This window comes from Cnephaeus nilssonii, assembly GCF_951640355.1.
Source record: "Cnephaeus nilssonii genome assembly, chromosome: X".
NCBI classification, from domain to species: Eukaryota; Metazoa; Chordata; class Mammalia; order Chiroptera; family Vespertilionidae; genus Cnephaeus; species Cnephaeus nilssonii.
The window spans coordinates 18,999,981-19,021,811 of NC_137071.1; the positions used below are offsets into that span (position 1 = coordinate 18,999,981).

The window sequence follows — 21,831 nt, forward strand, 5'->3', positions numbered from 1 at the left end:
CTTCTAAAAACAAGTGTGTTTCAAAGCAGGCTCTTAACTATCTAAAGGAAAAAGTTCATCATAAAAATCAATTCTTTAAAAGGAAATAGAAATTTATCTTAGTGATAGATTCTCTAGCCTCACTCTGGTTAAGAGAGTTTGACATTTCAGGGCTGAACACACTGTGGAACCTTAATATATATAGAAGTTTACAAACAAAAACATAACAATGATATGTGGGCCAATTTTCAGAAACATTGAAAATCAATGTACCCTTACTCTGCCTAATTCAGTAAACTCAATTATTTAGTGTATACTCGATTTGAGTGGGCTTACACATAACTATTTGAATTTTACATTGAGCATTAATCCAATTACTTTTAAGGTAAAAATTTCCCTTATTTCCATCCCCAACCACAACCCCCGGATTCCAGAAAAAGGGGGAAAGTTTGCTTTGAATGTTTCTTGTTTATCATTAAAGGATAGTTTAAGACTTTTGTTTTTATTATATTTATTCCATAATTCTCATTACATATACCACTCACTCTATACCATAATTGTGAACTTTCCCATATGTATTTAACATTGATTTTGCACCATATTTAGAGAAAAACATCCTCTTTCCCCAATTACTGAAGTTAAGACTATTTTTTTTTTTTACTTTCTCCTACTTGCTCTCTCAGTTTTATCCCACGTCTATCTCCATTTCTACATACAAACATATGCCCTCCACCCTGAACACAAATCCTCAATGGGTTGATAAGATAAGTCATAAAATGTAGGAACTCCTGGGAAAGCTATCCACTATTCATAGCTAGCAAGCATTTTTTAAAAATAAATCTTTATTGTTCAGATTATTACAGGTGTTCCTCTTTTTTCCCCCCCCATACTTCCCCTCCACCTGATTCCCCACCCCACCCATGACCTCACCCCCCGCCACTGTCTTTATCCATAGGTGTAAGACCTTTGTCCAATCTCTTCTCACACCCTTCAAACCCCTTTCCCCCTGAGAATTGTCAGTCCACTCCCTTTCTATGTCCCTGATTCCATTATATTCACCAGTCCATTCTGTTCTTCAGACTTTTTATTCACTTGCTTTTTAGATTCACTCATTGGTAGGTATGTATGTGATGTCTTTTTGTTGTTCATAATTTTTATCTTTACCTTTTTCTTCTTCTTCCTCTTCTTAAAGAATACCCTTCAGCATTTCATGTAATCCTGGTTTGGTGGTGATGAACTCCTTTAGCTTTTTCTTATCTGTGAAGCTCTTTATTTGACCTTCAATTCTGAATGATAGCTTTGCTGGGTAGAGTAATCTTGGTTGTAGGTTCTTGCTATTCATCACTTTGAATATTTCTTGCCACTCCCTTCTGGCCTGCATAATTTCTGTTGAGAAATCAGCTGACAGTCGTATGGGTACTCCCTTGTAGGTAACTAACTGTTTTTCTCTTGCTGCTTTCAAGATTCTCTCTTTGTCTTTTGCCCTTGGAATTTTGATTATGATGTGTCTTGATGTGGTCTTCTTTGGATTCCTCTTGTTTGGGGTTCTGTGCGCTTCCTGAACCTGTAAGTCTATTTCTTTCACCAGGTGGGGAAAGTTTTCTGTCATTATTTCTTCTAATAGGTTTTCAATATTCTGCTCTCTCTCTTTTTCTGGCACCCCCAAAATTTGGATGTTGGTACGCTTAAAGTTGTCCCAGAGGCTCCTTACATTATCTTCATATTTTTGGATCTTTTTTACTTTTTGGTTCGGTGTTTTTTTTTCCCTCGTATTTTTTGTTTTCTCTGGTTGGGTGTTTTATGTTTCCTCATATTTCAGATCTTTGGTTTGATTCTTGGGGTACGTTGATCTACAGTTGAGTTTCTGTATATTCTTTATTTCAGACAGTGTATGCTTAATTTCTGACTGGTCCTTTTCCATTTTTTTGACATTCTCATTGAGGTCCTTGAAGTCCTCATCAAGTTTCTCCACAGTTTTTAGAAGATTCTTGACTAACCTTATAAATGTGGTTTTGAACTCTATATCGTCCCGTATTTTACTTTCCTCCATTTCTTTCATTCGTGAAATGTTTCTGTGCCTCTGCATTTTGGCTGCTTCCCTGTGTTGATGGAACGGCTTTGTGTTATAGGTGACCTAAAGGGCCAGTAGCTCAGCCTCCCCAATCACCTGAGGTGGATGGTCTTGGTGCACCCCTTTATGGGCTGAATGCAAAGTCTTGGTGTAGGTAAGCCTTGATTGTTGTTGGTACAGTGGGAGGAATTGTCCTCCAGGCCAATTGGCTGTGGGGACCCGCTGTGTTTATAACTGCTGCACTGGAGACACACTTCTGGTGCAGGACTTGTTTCAGTGGGGCTTTGGTGCTCTCTGAGTCCGCCTCCTGAATGTGTCACTTATGGATGTGAGGAGTTGAAGTCTGTGTCTCACACTGACCTCTAGGTTTACTGGCTTCTGGATCTCAGGTCAGCTACTGTCTGAGGCCACTCTGCAGAAGCTACAGAATTCCAGTCCTCTCCTCCCTGCTTGGGATTTGGAGATTTTGGAACTGTCTGAACTGGTTGCTAGGTTAAGCGGCGATCCATTCATATGCAACAGCCGCTGCTTGGAGCTTGGGTGAGTTTGTAGGTTGTGCAGGGCGGGGTCTCAGGGCGTCACTAGGTTAAGGCGTGGCAAACAGCAATGGCTAGGAGCCAGCCTTCCCTCATCCCCGAGCACGACCCTGTGTCTCGCGCCTCAGCGCAGCCAACAATTATTCCTCTGCACAGCTCTGCAAGCAAGCCACCCTCACTTTCTGACCTGATGACAAACAGTCCAGAGACAGAGAAGCATCGAGGATGCTTCTCCCTGTAGGAGTTTGGGTCCCACGTGTTTCCCCTTTGGGTTAAAGAAAGCAACACCCGCTGCCAGCTGGGATCCGCCACCAGCCCGTATCGCGCGCGCGCCCCGGTACCTCAGCTTTTCAGCATTTGTGTCCTGAACGCTCTTCTCTCTTTCCGTCTAGTTGTGGGGCTTGCATTCAGCCAGCCCTCCCATGGCTCTGGGTGATATAGGTTTTGTCTTTTAGTTGTAGTTTTTGAAATTGTTGTGCACGGCCACCGTTTAGGTGTTTACCTATGCCGCCATCTTGGGTTCCTCCCCCAGCCTAGCAAGCAGTTTTAATTTTAAAAAGTTGATTAGTCTCAACTATTCTGAAAGTCCTGGTTTCAGAAACTCTTCAAAGAACTTGCTTATAATCAGTCTGTTTGGCAGGAAATTATGAAGAGAATTTGTAAATTTAATTGCTGTTATTGGTAAATGTGATAACATTTAAACAGCATAAAATTATGTGACTAAATATCTTAATTTTAAAGTATTAATAGTGGGAAGGCAAGTTATCTGAAGCAATCCCAAAATGGTACAATTAAAATGCCAATAGGAAACTTGGAATAAGTAACTAAGAATATCTTCCACAAGTGAGATTCAGAAAGAGTAGGCCATTATTTATGTCAAGATTTTAGAGTAAAAATGTCTGATCAATTCAGACACTTTCAGATTATGTACCTGCAAAGTCCAAGTCACTTATAAAACCATTTTCTTATTAATAATCATCCCTTTCTTAGACCTTTTCATTACTTCTCTTCTATTACCAATTCCAATAAGTACCTAGGAGGTAGCTTCGGGGGAGGATGGATTTTTCATAAAGAAACAAAATTTTCATCACTGCTAATGAATTATTGCATGTACAAGAACAAAACAGCATTGAAAAAGCCATGTTGAGATATGGGGGCTGAATGGATTATGAATTTTGCTCGCTAGTTGTGGTGGGCATATTTCCTGGTCTGGCATCTATCCTTCAGCTTGTTGTGACTGTTGGCTGTTAATGTTTCACAGTTGCCTCTCTTCTCTAGAAAGGTGACCTCTACTGATGATGGGAGTCCCCTAGCCCAGCAGGAATATGCACCCTTTGCATAGGAGGTAATTCATGTTCCCAGTGGTGAGCCACAGCCAGTGGGGTGCTGGAGCAGAGCCCAGGAGTCAATTGTGTGTGTCTCTTTCCAATAATGCATTCAATGAAATTATGTTGGTAGCTTGAATTGGCCATGGTAGGAATATTTACACCACAGCAACTGGAAAATGCTACAGGTCAGCGTTCACCCCTTCTCAGAGCTAATTGATATTTATTCACAAACTGCTGGCTACATCCAATGACTGTCTGGATTGTAAAAAGACAACTCTGCTGTGTGGTTTATACTCCAGAGTTCTCTCCTTATGGATCAGGACATGAAGCTAGATTCTGCTTGGGGCATTGCCTTGCTTGTCTCTTTTTTCTTCACAATTAAGCTTCCTCAACTCCCATAAAAGCTTCTCCTGAAAGCACACCATTTATAAATCATATGTACCTAGACCCCCTTTTCATAGGGTCTGCTTCCAGGGAATTTGACCTATAAGACCAGTTTAGTCAGTCCTTAGTTAAGTGGATGTTGTACAAAAGCCTCAAAGAATACGTGTTCAAAATTACACAGAGTTCCAACTCATGGGCCACTTGAGTCTCAAGGATCAGATGAAACTGCAAAAGGTAAATTTGAAATGACAAGGATCTACTCTTTGTGTATGTGGACATAAAAGAAAGAAGGTGATGGTAAGAGATGAAGCCTGTGTAAAGTGGGCAGTTTTTCATATCATGCCCTCACATTATGCTCGCATACCCAGAGGTCAATGTACTGGAGGATTCAGTTAATTTCAGATTTTAGAGAAAAATGTCTTCATATTAACACACAACAAATACACTGTGGAGATGATCATAAAATGGATGTGAGATTTGAAAAAGAAAACAAGAAAGACAACTGGAAAATTTCAGGCTCATGGAAAAATGGGTACAAGGAGAATATACCAGGCTTCATCTCCTTGGCTATTAAGATAACTGAAATAGAAAAATTTGAGGAACACTGCTACTGGAAAATGCAGTTGATAGAAAAATCCACAGTAAATGTTAAACATAACTAAAATATTATGAAAAAGTTTACTTTTCTTAGGCCTCATTAAAATGCAAGGGTTACATTGGTATCATAGGCAGATCTGTTCCCATAATACTCAGAAAACTGGTTTGCTAATTATTCAATGTGATTGCTTAACTTAGTTAATGTAAGGTTGTGTAAGGTATAATATTGGTGCAAAATTAACTGTGTAATTTTGCAGACTGTAATTGCCAAGCATGACAGAAACACAGCAGGAGCCCACTCCTTGGGTTATTTGTTTTTAAATCATTCCTTGTTGTGCTTATGGTAGGAGAGTAACACAACTATGAACTTTAAACTTGTTACAAGTTTGGTAGATGTCAAAGGAAAATAAATATATATATTGGCTATGTACTTCCATTTTCTAGGGAATTCAGTTACATAAATAACTCGTACATTTTGAACTGTTTCTAGTTAATGTGGCATATGCACACATACACACAAGCTAATAAAAATTCTTGTTCCCTCAGCTTGTTACTAAATAATAATATTCCCAAGAAAACTAAGATGGCATTAATACAATCCCCAGTACAATTTTACTCATGCAATAAATTAAACATTCACAGTCTATAATGAGATCAGTCTTCTTTTGGGTATAGGTTTTAACCTTATCATAAATGAATGAATGATTGCATTTTTAGATCCATTAATGCTGATCATATATTACCAATGTTTTTTTGTTTTGAATAGCCTTTTATTACCTATGACTCTTGAGGAATAGTATTATAATTACTACCAGCTACAAACAAAGCTTCTTGAGTAAATCCTCAGTAAACAGGATTGGCATATTAAAGAGTCAGTTTTTAATATGGTTTTTTTCAAATAGTAGGAAGAATGATATTCTTTGGAGAAATTATATTATCTAATTAAATACTTCTTTAGTAGAACAATGACAGATGAACTCATTAGCTGAACATTTTGATTATCTATGTCCTTCTAAATATTCCATGACCAGAGCTGTACAACTCTGATTTAATGCAATAACAATGGTAGCCAATTCCAGCTTCTTCTTTTATCACAGTCCATTAAAGGAATACAAAAATGTCCAAATTAAAATAAGTTCAATAATAAAAAGAACATGTTCCTTTTCTGACTGTTCTCAAGCCTCTTCCTATTTTTAAGCAAAGTTCATTCAGTAATTACCTTATTTATGAAAGTAAAATACAAGGATGTTATTAAGTAAATGATTTTACGCTTTGAATTCAGAAGGCATCTCAAAACAGTAAAAAAGAAAAGGTGTTTAATGTTATTAACTCATTTCCTCCCACCCACTGCTTTAAATCGTTCGCTTGGTTCCAATGTATACTACACTTACATAAGTTGTTTATGAAGAGCCAAATTAATAGTCTTTGCAATGGTTTTTGTTGGAGTTTGGAGAGCTGACAAATGAATTAGTAGAAAATGGCAATTCTACATGAATTAGCTTTTAAGTCTCCCTAAGAGGCTGATGCAGAACTTAATAAAAGACTTATTAGGAGAAGTGGGACAACTTAATTCAGATTGATTATAGACTTTGGTGTAGACAGCTGGGGTTCAAGAGAAACTGAAAAAGAACTTATATGCACTTCAAAGTATGCTAAGCAGATGTCTGAAACAATTACTCTGCACTGTCTTTTCAGAAGTTTCAAAGGCAGGTTGGGAATAGCCTGGTAAACGAAGGTTCTATTTGCCTAAATTGAGGTAGGGGCTTTTAAAGCACACACAGTACTATCTAAAATCAGAGGCCTTGGGTAAGCAAAATGTGTCAACATTGCTGTCCTCAGTAATTTGCCTTTGGCTTTATAAACAAAGAAGGTAATGAGAAACAATACATGGGAACTAAGTAATAAGCTATCCTGGCAACACTAACTTACAATTAATTTTAGACTGAACAAATAATTTGGTCAGGAATTTTAAGTTGACGAGTTCCTACTCTAGTTTCTAAACTCTATTAAAGACAATAATGATCATTCTATTTTTTTAAAAAACAAATACTATTCTTTTTTTTAAATTTAATAAATCTATATTGTTCAGATTATTACAATTGTTCCTCTTTTTTCCCCCCATAGCTCCCCTCCACCTGGTTCCCAGCCCATCCTCTGTCCCCCTCCCCGCCCCACTGTCCTCATCCATAGTTGTACGCTTTTTGTCCAGTCTCTTCCCGCACCCCCCACACCCCTTTCCCCTGAGAACTGTCAGTCTACTCCCTTTCTATGCCCCTGATTCTATTATATTCACCAGTTTATTCTGTTCATCAGATTTTTTATTCACTTGATTTTTAGATTCACTTGTTGATAGACATGTATTTGTTGTTCATAACTTTTATCTTTACCTGTTTCTTCTTCTTCCTCTTCTTAAATAATACCTTTCAGCATTTCATATAATACTGGTTTGGTGTTGATGAATTCCTTTAGGTTTTTCTTATCTGTGAAGCTCTTTATCTGACCTTCAATTCTGAATGATAGCTTTGCTGGGTACAGTAATTTTGGTTGTAGGTTCTTGCCGTTCATCACTTTGAATATTTCTTGCCACTCCCTTCTGGCCTGCATAGTTTCTGTTGAGAAATCAGCTGACAATCTTATGGGTGCTCCCTTGTAGGTAATTAACTGTTTTTCTCTTGTTGCTTTTAATATTCTCTCTTTGTCTTTTGCTCTTGGCATTTTAATTATGATGTGTCTTGGTGTGGCCCTCTTTGGATTCCTTTTGTTTGGGGTTCTGTGCGCTTCCTGGACTTGTAAGTCTATTTCTTTCACCAGGTGGGGGAAGTTTTCAGTCATTATTTCTTCAAATAGGTTTTCAGTATCTTGCTCTCTCTCTCTTCTTCTGGCACCCCCATAATTCGGATGTTGGTACACTTGAGGTTGTCCCAGAGGCTCCTTACACTCTCTTCAAATTTTTGGATTCTTTTCTCTTTTCTGGTTGAGTGTTTTTTGCTTCTTTGTATTTCAAATCTTTGACTTGATTCTTGCGGTCCTCTATCTGCTGTCAGGTCTCTGTATAATATTTTTTATTTCAGTCAGTGTATGTTTAATTTCTAGTTAGTCCTTTTTCATATCCTCGAGGGTCTTGCTAAACTTATCGGCCTTTTCTAGGAAATTCTTGAAAAACCTTATAACCGTGGTTTTGAACTCTATATCCAGTTGTTTGTTTTCCTCCATTTCTTTCATTTGTGATCTGTTTCTTTGTCTCCGCATTTTCGCTGCTTCCCTGAGTTGGTGGAGTAGCTTTGAGTGGTAGTTGTCTTATAGGGCCCAGTGGCTCAGCCTCCCCAGTTACCTGAGGTGGACACTCTTGGTACACCCCTTTGTGGACTGTGTGCTCAGCCTTGATGTAGTTAAGTCTTGATTGTTGTTGGTATCACTGGGAGGAATTGACCTCCAGGCCAATTGGCTGTTAGGATCAGCTGTGTCTACACTGGGAAAACTTCTCTGCTGAAGACACCCTTATGGGACAAGACTTGCAAAATTGCAAAAGCCTCTGTGCTTAGCTTGGATGGGGTGGAGTTTCAGGGTAGAGCCGACAGCCCTGTCCTATGAGGCCCCTGTGTCTCAGTGTCCCTTGGTAATCGCTGCAAGCATCTCTGAGAGAAAGCCGCCCTTGAGTTTCGCCCGCTGCCAGACAGTCCAGTTTCTCCCCGAATGCATATGGGTTCCCAGAAACTCGCCCGGAACCCGAGTTCAGCGCAATTAGGAGCTTTTGTCTCCCTCCCACTTTAGAAACCCACTGCACACTCAGCCACCTGTGCACTCAGCAGTCAGTCCTCTCTGCGTGTGCGCGTCTCCGGACCTCTGCCTTCTGCAGCACCCAAGTCTCAGTGTGCTTTCTCTTCTCCTGACAATCCAGATTCCTCCCAAATGAATCTGGTTTCCCAGAGTCTCACCCAGGACTGGAGTTCCATGCATCCGGGAGCTTCTGTCTCCCTCCCATTTAGAAAGCCAGCCACGCACTCAGCCGCCCCTGCATTCAGCTGCCCGTCCTCTCAGTACCTCAGCCTTTTGCAGCTCCTCTGAGTCTCAATGTACTTTCCTCTTTCCTTCTAGTTGTAGTATTTCCACTCAGCCAGCTTTCCTGTGGTTCTGATGGTGTCCGTTTTGTCTTTAAGTTGTAGTTTTGAAATTGTTGTGCGAGGCAGCAGTTTAGGTGTTTACCTATGCTGCCATCTTGGTTTCTCCCCCCCAAATACTATTCTTTTAAAGTATATGTGAGACTTTACTATAATATGCTTTCTCATTCCCAGATAGCAAAAGCCAAATCACATGCTTTTAAGCATCACAATTGCGTGCTTTGAAAACTAAATAAAACCCTGGTTATCCCATATTACAGGTACTAGGTCTATATTTAATCCACATTTATAAAAGGGTTCATATTTTTGTTTATATTTTCTTCTTATATAATACACACAGCATTTGTGTTTTTAAAAAATATATTTTTATTGACATTAGAGAGATAGGAAGAGAGAGGGAGAGATAGAAACATCAACGATGAGAAAGAATCATTGATCTGTTGCCTCCTGCACAGACCCTACTGGGGATCAAGCTCGCAACCCAGGCATGTGCCCTGACCAGGAATCGAACCATGACCTCCTGGTTCATGGGTTGACACTCAACCAACTGAGCCACACTGGCTGGACTACACATACCATTTGTATATAAACAACAACAGAAGCCTCCACAGAACAATTCATTTCTGGTTAATAATAATGAACAAAATATTAGTAAACTTTCCTCTTCCTACTAAGGGCAGTACAATTCATTCATTATGGAGATGTCATTCCTTTGTTCAGAGTTGGGAGCACTTACATATTTTGAATCATTCTTAAGGCTGCTCTGTTTGTAATGTTTCTGTCTAACCATGCATCCCCTATCTCTATAAAACTCATATATAAGAAATTATTTAAGGTTGGCTCATATAATGACACATATAACAAAATTAATAAAATATTAGAATGAGGGTTAAGATGACAAAAGCAGTAAGGGAAGATACAGTTGTGTGTACATGGTTGAAAGTTTCCTGCTTGCCAAAGTGAACATTCTAACATGTTACATCATATTTCACATTGTCCATCAGGAGGAAACATAATTGGTTTTCTCATTGTCAGATTTGGAGACAGCATTCTTTTGATAAATTTCTCAGATTAAACCAAGCCACAGGGACTTAGGATGGTAGGCCTGAAAAGATACATTTGCCAAGTCTCTTCTTAAATTTTTACATGTAAATGTTGAACATAAATAAGTTAGAATAGCATGGTGGCTTCATCATAGTCCCTAGTCTACTACACATATAATTACATTATCCTCAATTATAATTCTAAAAAGGTCTAATCAAAGTATTTCATTGTAAGAACTTTAGGGCAAAACTCACAGAATCCCTGTCCATGACTTTTCACAGTAAAAAAATGAAAGTTAAAACCAGATGGTATGGTTCAATGGTTGAGCACTGGCTCATAAACCAGGAGGTCACCGTTCCATTCTAGGGTTAGGGCACATGCTTGGGTTGTGAGCTCAATCCCCAGTAGGGGGCATGCAGGAAGCAGCTGATGGATGTTTCTTTCTCATTGATGTTTCTATCTCTCTCCTCTTTTCCTCTCTCTCTAAAATCAATAAAATATATTTAAAAAAGACCTTTTCATAGGAAATATATTCATAAAAATATATGTTAAAAGTCTGTTAGAAAACATAAAATTCATGACTATATTGTATAACAACTTTGCATATTCCAGTATGGTGTGCAGAAAAGCTGTGTTTCAAGTCAACAGGCCAACTAAAGGCGGTGAAATATTCTTGATTCAAGAATGATGTACCACTTTTTGTGTAAAGAAACCATATTAGATTAGAACAGAACGAAAACATGGAAAAACAACAATCCACACAAACTGTTTCACACAGGAATTATTCTGAAGAACAAAACTATAATAGGTAGACTTTAGGTTCAGAAGTGATTCTACTTTATTAAAACCTGTCTATATATTAATACCTGTCTATATTCCTTTTATAGATCTACTAGAGGCCTGGTGCATGAAATTCATGCACGGGGAGGGGAGTGTCCCTCAGCCCAGCCTGCACCCTCTCCAATCTGGGACATCCCTCTCACAATCCAGGACTGCTGGCTCCCAACAGCTCGCCTGCCTGCCTGCCTGATTGCCCCTAACTGCTTCTGCCTGCCAGCTTGGTCACCCCCTAACCACTCCCCTGTCAGCCTGATCAATGCCTAACTGCTCCCCTGCCAGCCTGTTTGCTCCTAACTGCCCTCCCCTGCCGGCCTGGTCACCCCCAACTGCCCTCCCCTGCAGGCCTGCGTCTCCCCCAACTGTCCTCCCCTGATGGCCTGATCACCCACAACTGCCCTCCCTTGCAGGCCTAGTCCCTCCCAACTTCCCTCCCCTGCTGGCCTGATCACCCACAACTGCCCTCCCCTGCTGGCCATCTTGTGGCAGCCATCTTGTGTCCACATGGGGGCAGCTATCTTTGACCACATGGGAGTGGCCATCTTGTGTTGGAGTGATGGTCAATTTGCATATTACCTCTTTATTGTATAGGATGTAGAGCATCTCGCAATTCAAGGAGGTATTCAGATTCCCCATTACTACAAGGAAAGTAAGAATATTTTTGTAGTCACATAAGCATTGGTATTATTTCCAGTATAGTGAGAGAGATCATGATTCTATCCTTAAAATATTTGATAAATAGTATAAATCATGAATTTTAAAAATAAAGAGGCATATAAAATTTAAACTTTATTCTAGTGGTTATTCCTATGGAAGCTATATTTGGAAGGCTGAGGTTCTCTAAGTTAATATTAATATATATTCCTTTCTGTTAATTTACTATATGTATACTGTCCTGAAGATGACTAGCTATCAATAATGGCATTCCCACAGTGTTCCAGGACTTAGTTGTTGTTTTATCCATTCTCTGAAACCCAAAAGCCACATTTGCTAATGGCAATGATATTAACACCAAATCCTATAGAAACATATATTCCATAGTTACTGCTTTAACAAATGAGATCAGAATGGAGGTGGATATTATCATAGAGTCACTAGAAGTGATAGAAATGAACCATGATGGATATATAAAATGTTTTTCTGGCTGCATGCCTAGCTATTAGTTTGGAGTTCCCTACAGTGTGGAGCTCCCGAGGCCTTAAATTGTTGAGTAGAAAAACAGGAACAGTGGTTTTAAATGCTTCTATTTCTTTTCAAAGTAAGTTTTAATCAAATTCACCCCTTAAAAACTACCACTATCAAAGCTTCAGAGTTTCATACCTGGTGCTGTTGAAATGCAACAGATTTATTTTATTTCCACTGCAAAATAAAGAGGAGCTACTGAAAGGAAATAAATATATATGAATTCATGTAATCCATAAGTTTAAAATATGCATTAAATACTTATAAGATACTGGTTTGGAAACCAAAATAATCACATCTATTAGGACCAGTACATAAATATTCTGACAGGTATTATAACTTAAGTGTATATATGTCTGAGAAACACAGAAGTATATACACATACATAGTATTTTAAAGGAATATTTAATATATGTTTTGTAATTATTGGAATCAGAATGAGAATCTTACCAATTAGGGCAGGAGTGGGGAACATCCAGCCTGCAGGCCTTGTAAGGCCTGTAAAATCATTTGGCCTGGCCCTGCCAAGGCATTAGGGGTGAGTTAATTAAATGTTTGACCAAATATAGCAGGCTAATTTTTAAGTTGCTAATTTTGTATGGCCTGTGAATGATGTTTTAAATATTCAATGGCCCTTGGCAGAAAAAAGGTTCCCCACACCTGAATGAGAAATGAATTTGGTCTTAGGATCAAGAACAGGTAAGAGAGGAGAACTGAAAGGAAAACTGCAAGTAGGGCTGGGTAAGGGCCAGCTGATATTTAAGCAGTTTCACTTTAGTTTTTAGTTGTTGTTTGGTTTTGTTATTAAATCATGCTACATACATTATCCATCTATACTCAATACCCTACAAATGCTTCTGTGTGACAGATATGGCTAAAAATAAATCCCATATGTCTGCTCTATAGCCTATATATTCAGGCATTAATCGATTTATTAACTAATTTAGTTCTTTTGAGACATTCTCCTAAACTTATTTGTTATTTTTTTGGGGGTAATTTTTAAAAACTTAGATTCTATATGTTTGGATAAAAATACTATTTTTAATGCTGAACAAATATATTTCCAAACATTACTTTAATTTTCATGTAGACAGCAATGTTAATCATTGCTTTAAATATTAGACATAGGGTAATAGAATGTTGGGGTATGAGAAATTTGAGAAGTTATAGAGTCAAATTTTAATTTTTTAAAAATCTTCAACTACTATTGAAAAACATATTTTTATTGATTTCAGAGAGGAAGGGAAAGGGAGAGAGAGATGGAAACATCAATGATGAGAGAATCATTGATTGTCTGCCCCCTACAAGTCCCCCACTGGGGATAGAGCCTGGTAACTCGGGCATGTGCCCTGACCAGAAATCAAACCGTGACCTCCCAGTTCATAGGTTGATGCTCAACCACTGAGCCAGGCTGGCCAGGCTTCAACTACTATTTTGATGAAAAGCTAATCAAATCAATATTAGACTATAGGCTTCATGAGGGCAAAGATCAAAGTCCGTTTCATTCATAACTAATGTATAGCACATTGTATAGTGGCTTATAAACAATTGTTGAGTGAAAGAATGAAGCTGCATTAGAGTCCTGATATGTGGCTTGGGATTCAAAGATATACAGCATTATCCTTGTTCCTAGGAACCTCACTATCTCTGGGAAAAAAGAAATACATAAGTGACTTGGTACAGTATATGTGAAATTTAAGTGTGACAATTTAAACACGTGTGGTGATCTATGAAAGCACATAATTGAGAGCAGCTTATTCTGTTTGGTGGAAATTGGAGGTGGGAGAAACTTAAGGAAAACTGCAGACAGGTGCCATTTCAGTTGGGCCTTGAGGACTAGAATGGAAGTTCATCGGGCAGATAATATGGGGTGATCCAGGCAGAGAGAAGAGCATTTGCAAAGGTAGAGTTATAAAAAAAAAGATGTTTTATTTAGGCACAGTCAGAGTGAACTGAATAACATGGAGGGTGGGAGCAACAGTCAGGAACTGAAGCCAGGGCTAGGGAGAAAAGGGCCACTTGCCCTCTTCATTCACTGGACTTCATTCTAAGGCAGGCAGTCTCCTGCAAGGAGTTTGGATTAGAGTTGTAAGAGGATGACTAATGCAGGAATATCAATAAATAAACTGTTCATGTATTCACCAAATATTTCAAATATAGTGTGTCTGATATGCCAGGTACACTGACTGGGGAATGGGCTTTTTAAGATGCAGAATTCAACAATCTGAGTTACAGATACTGGGGGTTAGAACACAACATGATGGAAAAAGTGGAGAGAAAATATAAAAGAGATATTTTGAGATAAAATGAGCAATCAAGTGCAGTCACTGAAAATGTAGACAGATTTAAGGATGGATTTCAAGTTTATAGCCTGAGCAATTTGTTGGATTATGATCCATTAACTGAAACATGAAACACGGAAGAAAGGTCAGATAAAAGGGGAAAGCAGTAAGGAATGGATGCAGGAATAAAAGAATGAATGAACTTGGTTTCAGAGTGGTTGTATTTTTATTCTAACGGAGCATGGGTTAGGAAATCAGAAGAGAGATCCAGACTATAAATTCAGATTTGTCACCATCCATGCCATTTCAAACTGGGAGCATTTATACAATAAAAAGAGAATTGAGCTAAAGTTAGAAATTTGGATACACCAATATTTGAAGGCCAGGTAGGGTTTCCAAATTAAGGAAAATAAAGGAAGAAAAAGAATGTAGATGGAACAGTGCCATGAAAGGCAAAGGAGAAAAGACCTTCCAGAATGAGGGTGCTGGCAGACTTGCCAAACGCAGGTGAGAATTCACTTATTTTGAATTTGAATTTGGGAGGACATTTGTTGGTTTTGACACTAGATGAGTAAACAACATATGTTTCAAGTTGCTACTTTTCACAATGATACTTCTAAATATGTATATTCTTTCATTATAAATATATTTATCAACTTCATGCCACAAGGGAATGTAACTTTGGTCTCATGGATAGTATTCCAGACAACAGTATAGTGGTTATCAGAGGGGAAAGAGGGTGGAGGGGATAAAGAGGGTAAAGGGGGTCAACTATATGGTGACAGAAAGGGACTAGACTTTGGGTGGTGAGCACATGATAGAGTATACAGAGGTCATATTATAAAGTTGTACAGCTAAAATTGAATGTAATAACCGATGTTATATCAGTAAATTTAATTTTAGAAAGTATTCCAAATATATAATGACATCTCCTAATATCTACAGTGGACTAATACAACTCCAAATTATAGAATACTAGTAGCCCATTTGCACGAAGATTCGTGCAATAGACTTTCATTCACCTGGCTGCCTGTACCAGTTTTCTGCTGGCACCGGGGACCCAGGCCTTGGCTGTGGCCACCACCTTCTGCCTTCTTTCAGGGTCGGGGCTTGGCCCTGGGCGGCGGCCTTGGGCTCGGCTGCACCCCAGCCTCCCTGCTACGGATTGCAGGAGCCGACCCCCGGTGGTTGCCTTCGATCCTTGCAGGCTCCCCGCTGGTGCCCAAGGCCGGGAAAACCTTGGGTGGAGGCTTTCCTGGCCTTGGGCTCGGCCGCACTCCACTCAGCGTCCCTGCTAAGGATCTCAGGAGCAGACCCCCGGTGGTTGCCTGCGATCCGTACAGGTTCCCCGCTGGTGCCCAAGGCCGGGAAAGCCTCGGGCCTTGGGCTCGGCCGCACCTCAGCGTCCCTGCGACGGTTTCCTGGTGGGCGTGGCTGGGGCGTGGCTGGTGGGTGTATCGAAGGTGTGGTCAATTTGCATATTACTCTATTATTAGATAGGATACTATGCCTTCTAAGGGAATGGCAATGTTAACAGCTATAACAGTACCATAAACTCACCCAAGTCACATAATTTCATTAGCAAATGGTCCAAAATCTAGAAACCCGGCTCTTGACTAAGTTTTGTATATTTTTCTACTCTGGTACTAAATACCACAAAGAAAACACACACACACACACACACACACACACACACACACACACACTTAAATGAATTTCCTGATTAAATTAAAATAATTTTTTCCCCTGTAACTTTTAAATTTTTCATTTTACAGTGCTGAAGACAGGCAGATGATTAGATCACTATCTTCTCTTGAAGAAAATATCACATGCAAGAAGACTGAACCTATGAAAGATGGACAGATTTCTAATGCTTACAGGCCCTATTTTTAACCTTGTAAGAAGAAAACCCTGCACTAGAATTCAGATGAGAACCTCTTTTGAGTCTCTCAAAGGGCCCTGAAGCAAAGTAGTAGATGGTACCTTGACTTTTTCCAGGTGATCCTGAAGAGAGTCAATGAGGAGATCACCCACGGGTTGCCAGGATCCCTTAATCACCTCAGCTTGACGTAGTTTGAGGTCTAGCTCATCTGTGGCCTCCTGAAGTTCCTGGAGTCTTTCGAGGGCCTCATCGAGTTTTCTCTGCCAGTCAGCAGAGTGCAGGTTCAATTTTTCCCACTCAGTGTTCACCTCCTCAGCTTGCTTTCGTAGGAGCCGTGTGACATTCTGGGCTTTTTCTTCAGGAGGCAGCTCTAAATTGGTAATAAGACAAGGTTTTAGGGCACATTCCATTTTTGTGTGGTATTTTAAATTATTGTTTAAAGTATTACATATGTATCCTTTTTCCCTGTTTGACTCCCCCCGCCAATTCCCCCACCCAGGACAAGCCCCCACCGCCCCAGTGTCCGAGTCCATTGGTTATGCTAATATGCATGCATACAAGTCCTTTGGTTGATCTCTTACCACCCTTCCCCCCGACTTCTCTCTGAGGTTGGACAGTCTGTTCAGTGTTTCTTTGTCTCTGGATCTACTAGTATTTGTGTTTTTTTAAAAACATTATTGGTAAGGTCATACTAGAAGAAAGGGAGTACAGCTTAATAAGAGGCCAACCTACAGATTAATAGCTCTTTTGCACTTTTGCATAAATTCAGATCTAATCCAACACATCTCAAGTCTGTCTTCCTGAGTGAATTTGTTCTACCTTTTATCAATCAGATAATCCAAGATTCATTTAAGCTATTGAGGAGAAAATATTAGGATGCAAACCACAAGCTCTAATTTACTTTCAGTCAAGCTCTTAAATTGTAAATTAACTTGGATCTTTGTAACAATAGAATTCCTCCTTACAGATAATCTCTTTTGTTTATTATTTTCTAAATGTTTCAATAGCTGACCACTAATCTTTTTTAATGCTTACTTATGAATGTGCAAACAGATTTATGCATGGTGGTTTAGAATTCCTTATTCTTTTTCAACATCTATGTGCAATTTGAATCAATTCAAAGTGTGAGAGCTATCCAGACCCTGGCAGCCAGAATGGATGGGCTACTCAGTCACCACTGATCCTTCTATCAGTATGTTATTACAGTTCCACATTCAATTACCTCTGGGCTCCTGATAGAGTTTCTCTAGTCCTTCCAAAGGCTGCTCTGTCAGAAATATCCGTACAGTCTCAAGAGTACTCATGATTACAGGTTCTTTAATTTTCAATTCCCTCTTGAAGGCCTGTGAAATGAAATAAAAAGAAATGCTTATTTGGCTTGTGACATTATTCTCAAAATTAATCCTGGGTGTTCAGAACTTGGTTATAAAATTCCCAGGTCAATTTCTATGTCTTTTATTTATAAACATATAGTTATAAAGTGATAAAGGATATATGGATCTTTCTGTTAATCAGGAAACAACTATGTTTATAAACTATTCTGGAGAGAATGGGAAAGCTTTCAAGATATGTTAATGCCCTTTCATTAAGATAAAAGTGATTTATTTATATAACCTGACTCCCAAACTTAAAATCTAGAGCTAAAATCACAAGATATATTTTGCAAAATCCTAATAGGGCTAATGAAAACTTGTACATATCCAAGAGAAAGGTTATCCAGATCATACTTGAAAGCCTAAAGAGCCATTTGGGCCTGGCAGGGGTGGCTCTGTGATTGAGCATGGACCCAGGAACCACCAAGTGGTCACAGCTTTGATTCCCAGTCAGGGCACATGCCTGAGTTGCGAGCTCAATCCCCAGTAGGGGGCGTGCAGGAGGCAGCCCATCAATGATTCTCCCTCATCATTGATGTTTCTATCTCTCTCTCCCTCTCCCTCTCCCTTCCTCTCTGAAATCAATAAAATATATTAAAGAGCCATTTAGAAGAACTTAGGCTGTATTGAAGTATACAACCCATCCAATTGATAATTGCCATTAATTTTACCAAACTGTTAGACAATAAATAAAACAACATATTAACAGTACTAAGGAAAAAAACTCAAGCTTAAAAACATACCTACTGCATTATTCATTGTAACTTCTTTGAGACTGGTAGAAATATTTTGAGATATACTGGTGATAGGAATTGTAGGAATAATTTTCTACAAATGGGTAAACTTACAATAGGTTTCTTGAGGTCAGCTGGAGTAGTTATCAACTTTAATATTTAATGTGCAATTTTCCTCGTTACAGGGGTTAAAAGAAAAGCAAAATGCAGAGTTTCTGCCTTCAAGAAGTTTCAGGACCAAAAGAAGGGAGAAAGCTAACACACTAGAAAAAAAGTGAAAACAATAAAATTCATACATATTTGAGTGCTAAGGGTTGTGAGATATCATGTAAGGTTAGGATAAACTAACAGATATTATGAAACCATTGAAGATAGTTATTGACCCAGATTCTACAATATCAGATGTGAAGATGTTAATGAAAGTATAAAGTACCATATAAATGCTAATAGATCAGTGTAAAAACCATAGTAATTATAGTTGCCCTGATCTAGGGCTTAATTATTAATTCCTTTAAAAAATTCTATCCTATTTTGGTAGTGATGCCTACTGACTTTAAGCCCTTTTCTGTTACTAGGAGAAAAATTAACAGGTCCTTTAAACTTCAGATATATTATGTTATAGGAGTTCTCTAGAACTGTATTGTATGACACATAAATAAAATCTTAATGGTGTTCACCATTTAAAGGAATTCTGAGTTTTGCAAACAATACTTTGCAAAATGATACTTTACAATTCAGTAGAGGAGAGGCAAGATGTTTAAGCCAAAATAATGAAATTCTTTAAGTGCAATATTAGAATTCAGCTTGTGGATGGAGCTATAATTTCTGGATAGTGGGATATTCTTGCACTCTTGAAAGCATATAGAATAGGTGGGTTATTTACTCTGCTTATAGACCAGTCTGATTCCCCCTCTAGCATTTCATTTGAAATTGGTGTGTGTTTATACAGTTCTTGTATTCCTGTTTTTTCTCATATATATAATTTTCCCAACTTCAAGAAAATTATTATTTTTCCCAGTCTCTCCATTTGGACTTGACAAGAGGCAACTGATACTGACATTGTTAATTATAAAATTTGTAATGGCTCCCTTTATTGAACTACTACATTTCAGTGGTTGTGCTAGAGACTAGAAATACAAAGTTGAACATCAAATAGCCCCCTCCCCATTTAAGAACTTATATAATAGAAGAGTCAAACCATAAATTATTTCAATATAATGTGGAAAGTGCTATAGACTTGCCCTATATGGGCAAGGAAATTGGGAAAGGCTTCCTAGAGAAGATAGTATTCACAAAGAATTCAAAAGCATGAACATGAGCTAGCCAGGAAAGAGCAGGTCAGAGGAAGAGGAACAAAAAAAGACAAAAATGCAGGTATGAAGACAGAGGATATAATACAGAAGTGTCATATGTACTTATCTCAAGTAGTCCAGTGTTCTAGAACATAAAGTATAAAGAGAGGACATGTCTAGAGATGAAGCAAGACACTGTCATCTTGCAACATATTATAACTTTAAGTCAGAATTTGAAGCTAAACCTATGACCATATATACCTTGCTAAGAAACCTAGGTGTTGTGTCATAGGTAATCAGGAACATTTGAAAGGATTTGAACAGGGGGGTGGTGTGGGAATATGTGTGTTTTAGGTAAATTTCTCTGACACTAATACAGAGTATGTATTTGAGAAGGGCAGATATAAAATCAGAGAGACCAGTTAGGAGGCAATTATAAGAATTCAGTGAAATATATGAAGATCTGACTCAGGGCAATGGTATCAGAAAAAAAAGGACAGAGATAGAGCAGGGAAATATTTAGAGAGTTGAGGTGTGAGTGAGAATTTGGTACCTAAATAGATACAGGAGATAAAGGAGAGGAAGGAGAAAGGATGACTTCTTAGGTTCTAGTTGAGTAGAAGAGTGAATGCTGAGTGCAATGAAACTAAATATGAGAAAATAAACTCTCCTGGATTTCTCATTACACCAATAAAATGTTCTAGCCTCCTGAGAACCTTCACAGACCATGGGAATTAGATCTGTAGTAATTTGTCTAGTTAATTTCTCTGGTCCAAGAGGGCCAAATGATCTTAGCCCAGAGTAAGTGCCTAGGTTAAGCTCCAAGTTGTCAGAAATACTGGAGTGGTTATCCCTCTAGAAATTTATATTAAAAAAAGTCCAGACCTTTGAGATAGTTCCAGGTTGTAAGACCTGAGAAACATGGGGCTAGCTGGCTCCTGGAGAAGATGGAGTTAGGACTCAGGTCTATTATGTTTTCAAACTGCCTCCTCCTTTATAAGCAGAGAAAAAAATCATTTTTTCCTGGTCTCTCACCTATGGAGCACCCATACATTAGTTAAGAAGAAATTTTATTAGCTCTTATCATGTCTCCCTAAGGGTAAGACTTGGGCAGAGATAGGAGAGTGGTGATGATATTTACTGTTAAGTAATTAAAAGAAAACTGTCTCTGGTCCAGAACACCTCATATGTACATTCAGGATAAATTTAATAAAGATTAATATTTAAAATGCAACATTAATATGAGGGGGCATCTATAAAGCATAAGGGGGTATGATATGCTCATTTCAGAGAGGTAATATTAATTCAAAAAGGAAATAAATATGTCACATATTTAGGAAGAAGAAAGGAGATTTAAGAGCCAGTCTCTCACTAAGATAATATCCATTGAGCGCCTATGATTATACATATAGGCAAGGATTAAAATTACGTAAGTAGATAAAATTGCTCAGTTAGTGGAGTGGGATGAAAAGAAAATTCTGGAGAATATAAAAACTTATTAGGTAGACAGAGGAATTGGATCCATTGAAAGGCCAAAAAGGAATGGATAGTTGGAAGATTGGGGGAAATGAGGAGTCTAGAACTATTGAAGAGAGAGTGAGAGTTTGAGAGGAACAAAGTAAACAACAGTGTCCAATCATGACATGCAGAGATAAAGCAAAATCAGCCCTGAAAATTGTACATGTGACTTGGTAAGAGCAATTTTAGTGGAGGGCATTAGCCTCAGAGGTAGGTTTAGTTCAGGGGTGAGTGGGAGAAGAAGGAGCAGGTATTTCAAATAAAAACTATTTTTGTGATATCTTTTATTTTGAGAGTGCAAAGAAAAAGAGCAGGAAGAGGATCACAAGGTAAAGTGAAAGACAAGGATAGAAATAAGGATATTCTTTTAAGGATAGAAATGGTTTGAACATACACTGAAAAATGGGAGCTAGGAGTAGGATAACCAACCATCCTGGTTTGCCAGGTACTGAGTGTATTTTTTTTAATTTATTGTTAAAAGTATTACACAGATTACCCCCCCCCCCATTAACCTCTTCCAGCCTGCTCCCATGCCCCCCCACAGGCCCTCACCACACCATTGTATGTGTCCATGGGTTACACATATATGCATACAAAGTTCATTGGTTGATCTCTTCCCACCCACCCACCCTCACCTGCCTTCCCTTTGAGGTTCCACAGTCTGTTCATGCTTC

General features: G+C 38.6%; 1 protein-coding gene across 2 annotated transcripts in view; it reads right to left on the reverse strand.

Annotated features, from left to right (window-relative positions):
* The window catches only part of DMD (dystrophin), a 2,362,317-nt gene that overhangs the window by 400,034 nt on the left and 1,940,452 nt on the right, over window positions 1-21,831 (reverse strand). For both annotated transcript variants that reach the window (XM_079764882.1, XM_079764883.1), the window contains exons 58-59: window positions 17,463-17,583; window positions 16,342-16,610 (exon numbers count right to left, since the gene is read on the reverse strand). In XM_079764882.1, the coding sequence (XP_079621008.1) occupies window positions 16,342-16,610; window positions 17,463-17,583 (390 nt within the window). The remainder of the gene's footprint in view (window positions 1-16,341; window positions 16,611-17,462; window positions 17,584-21,831) is intronic.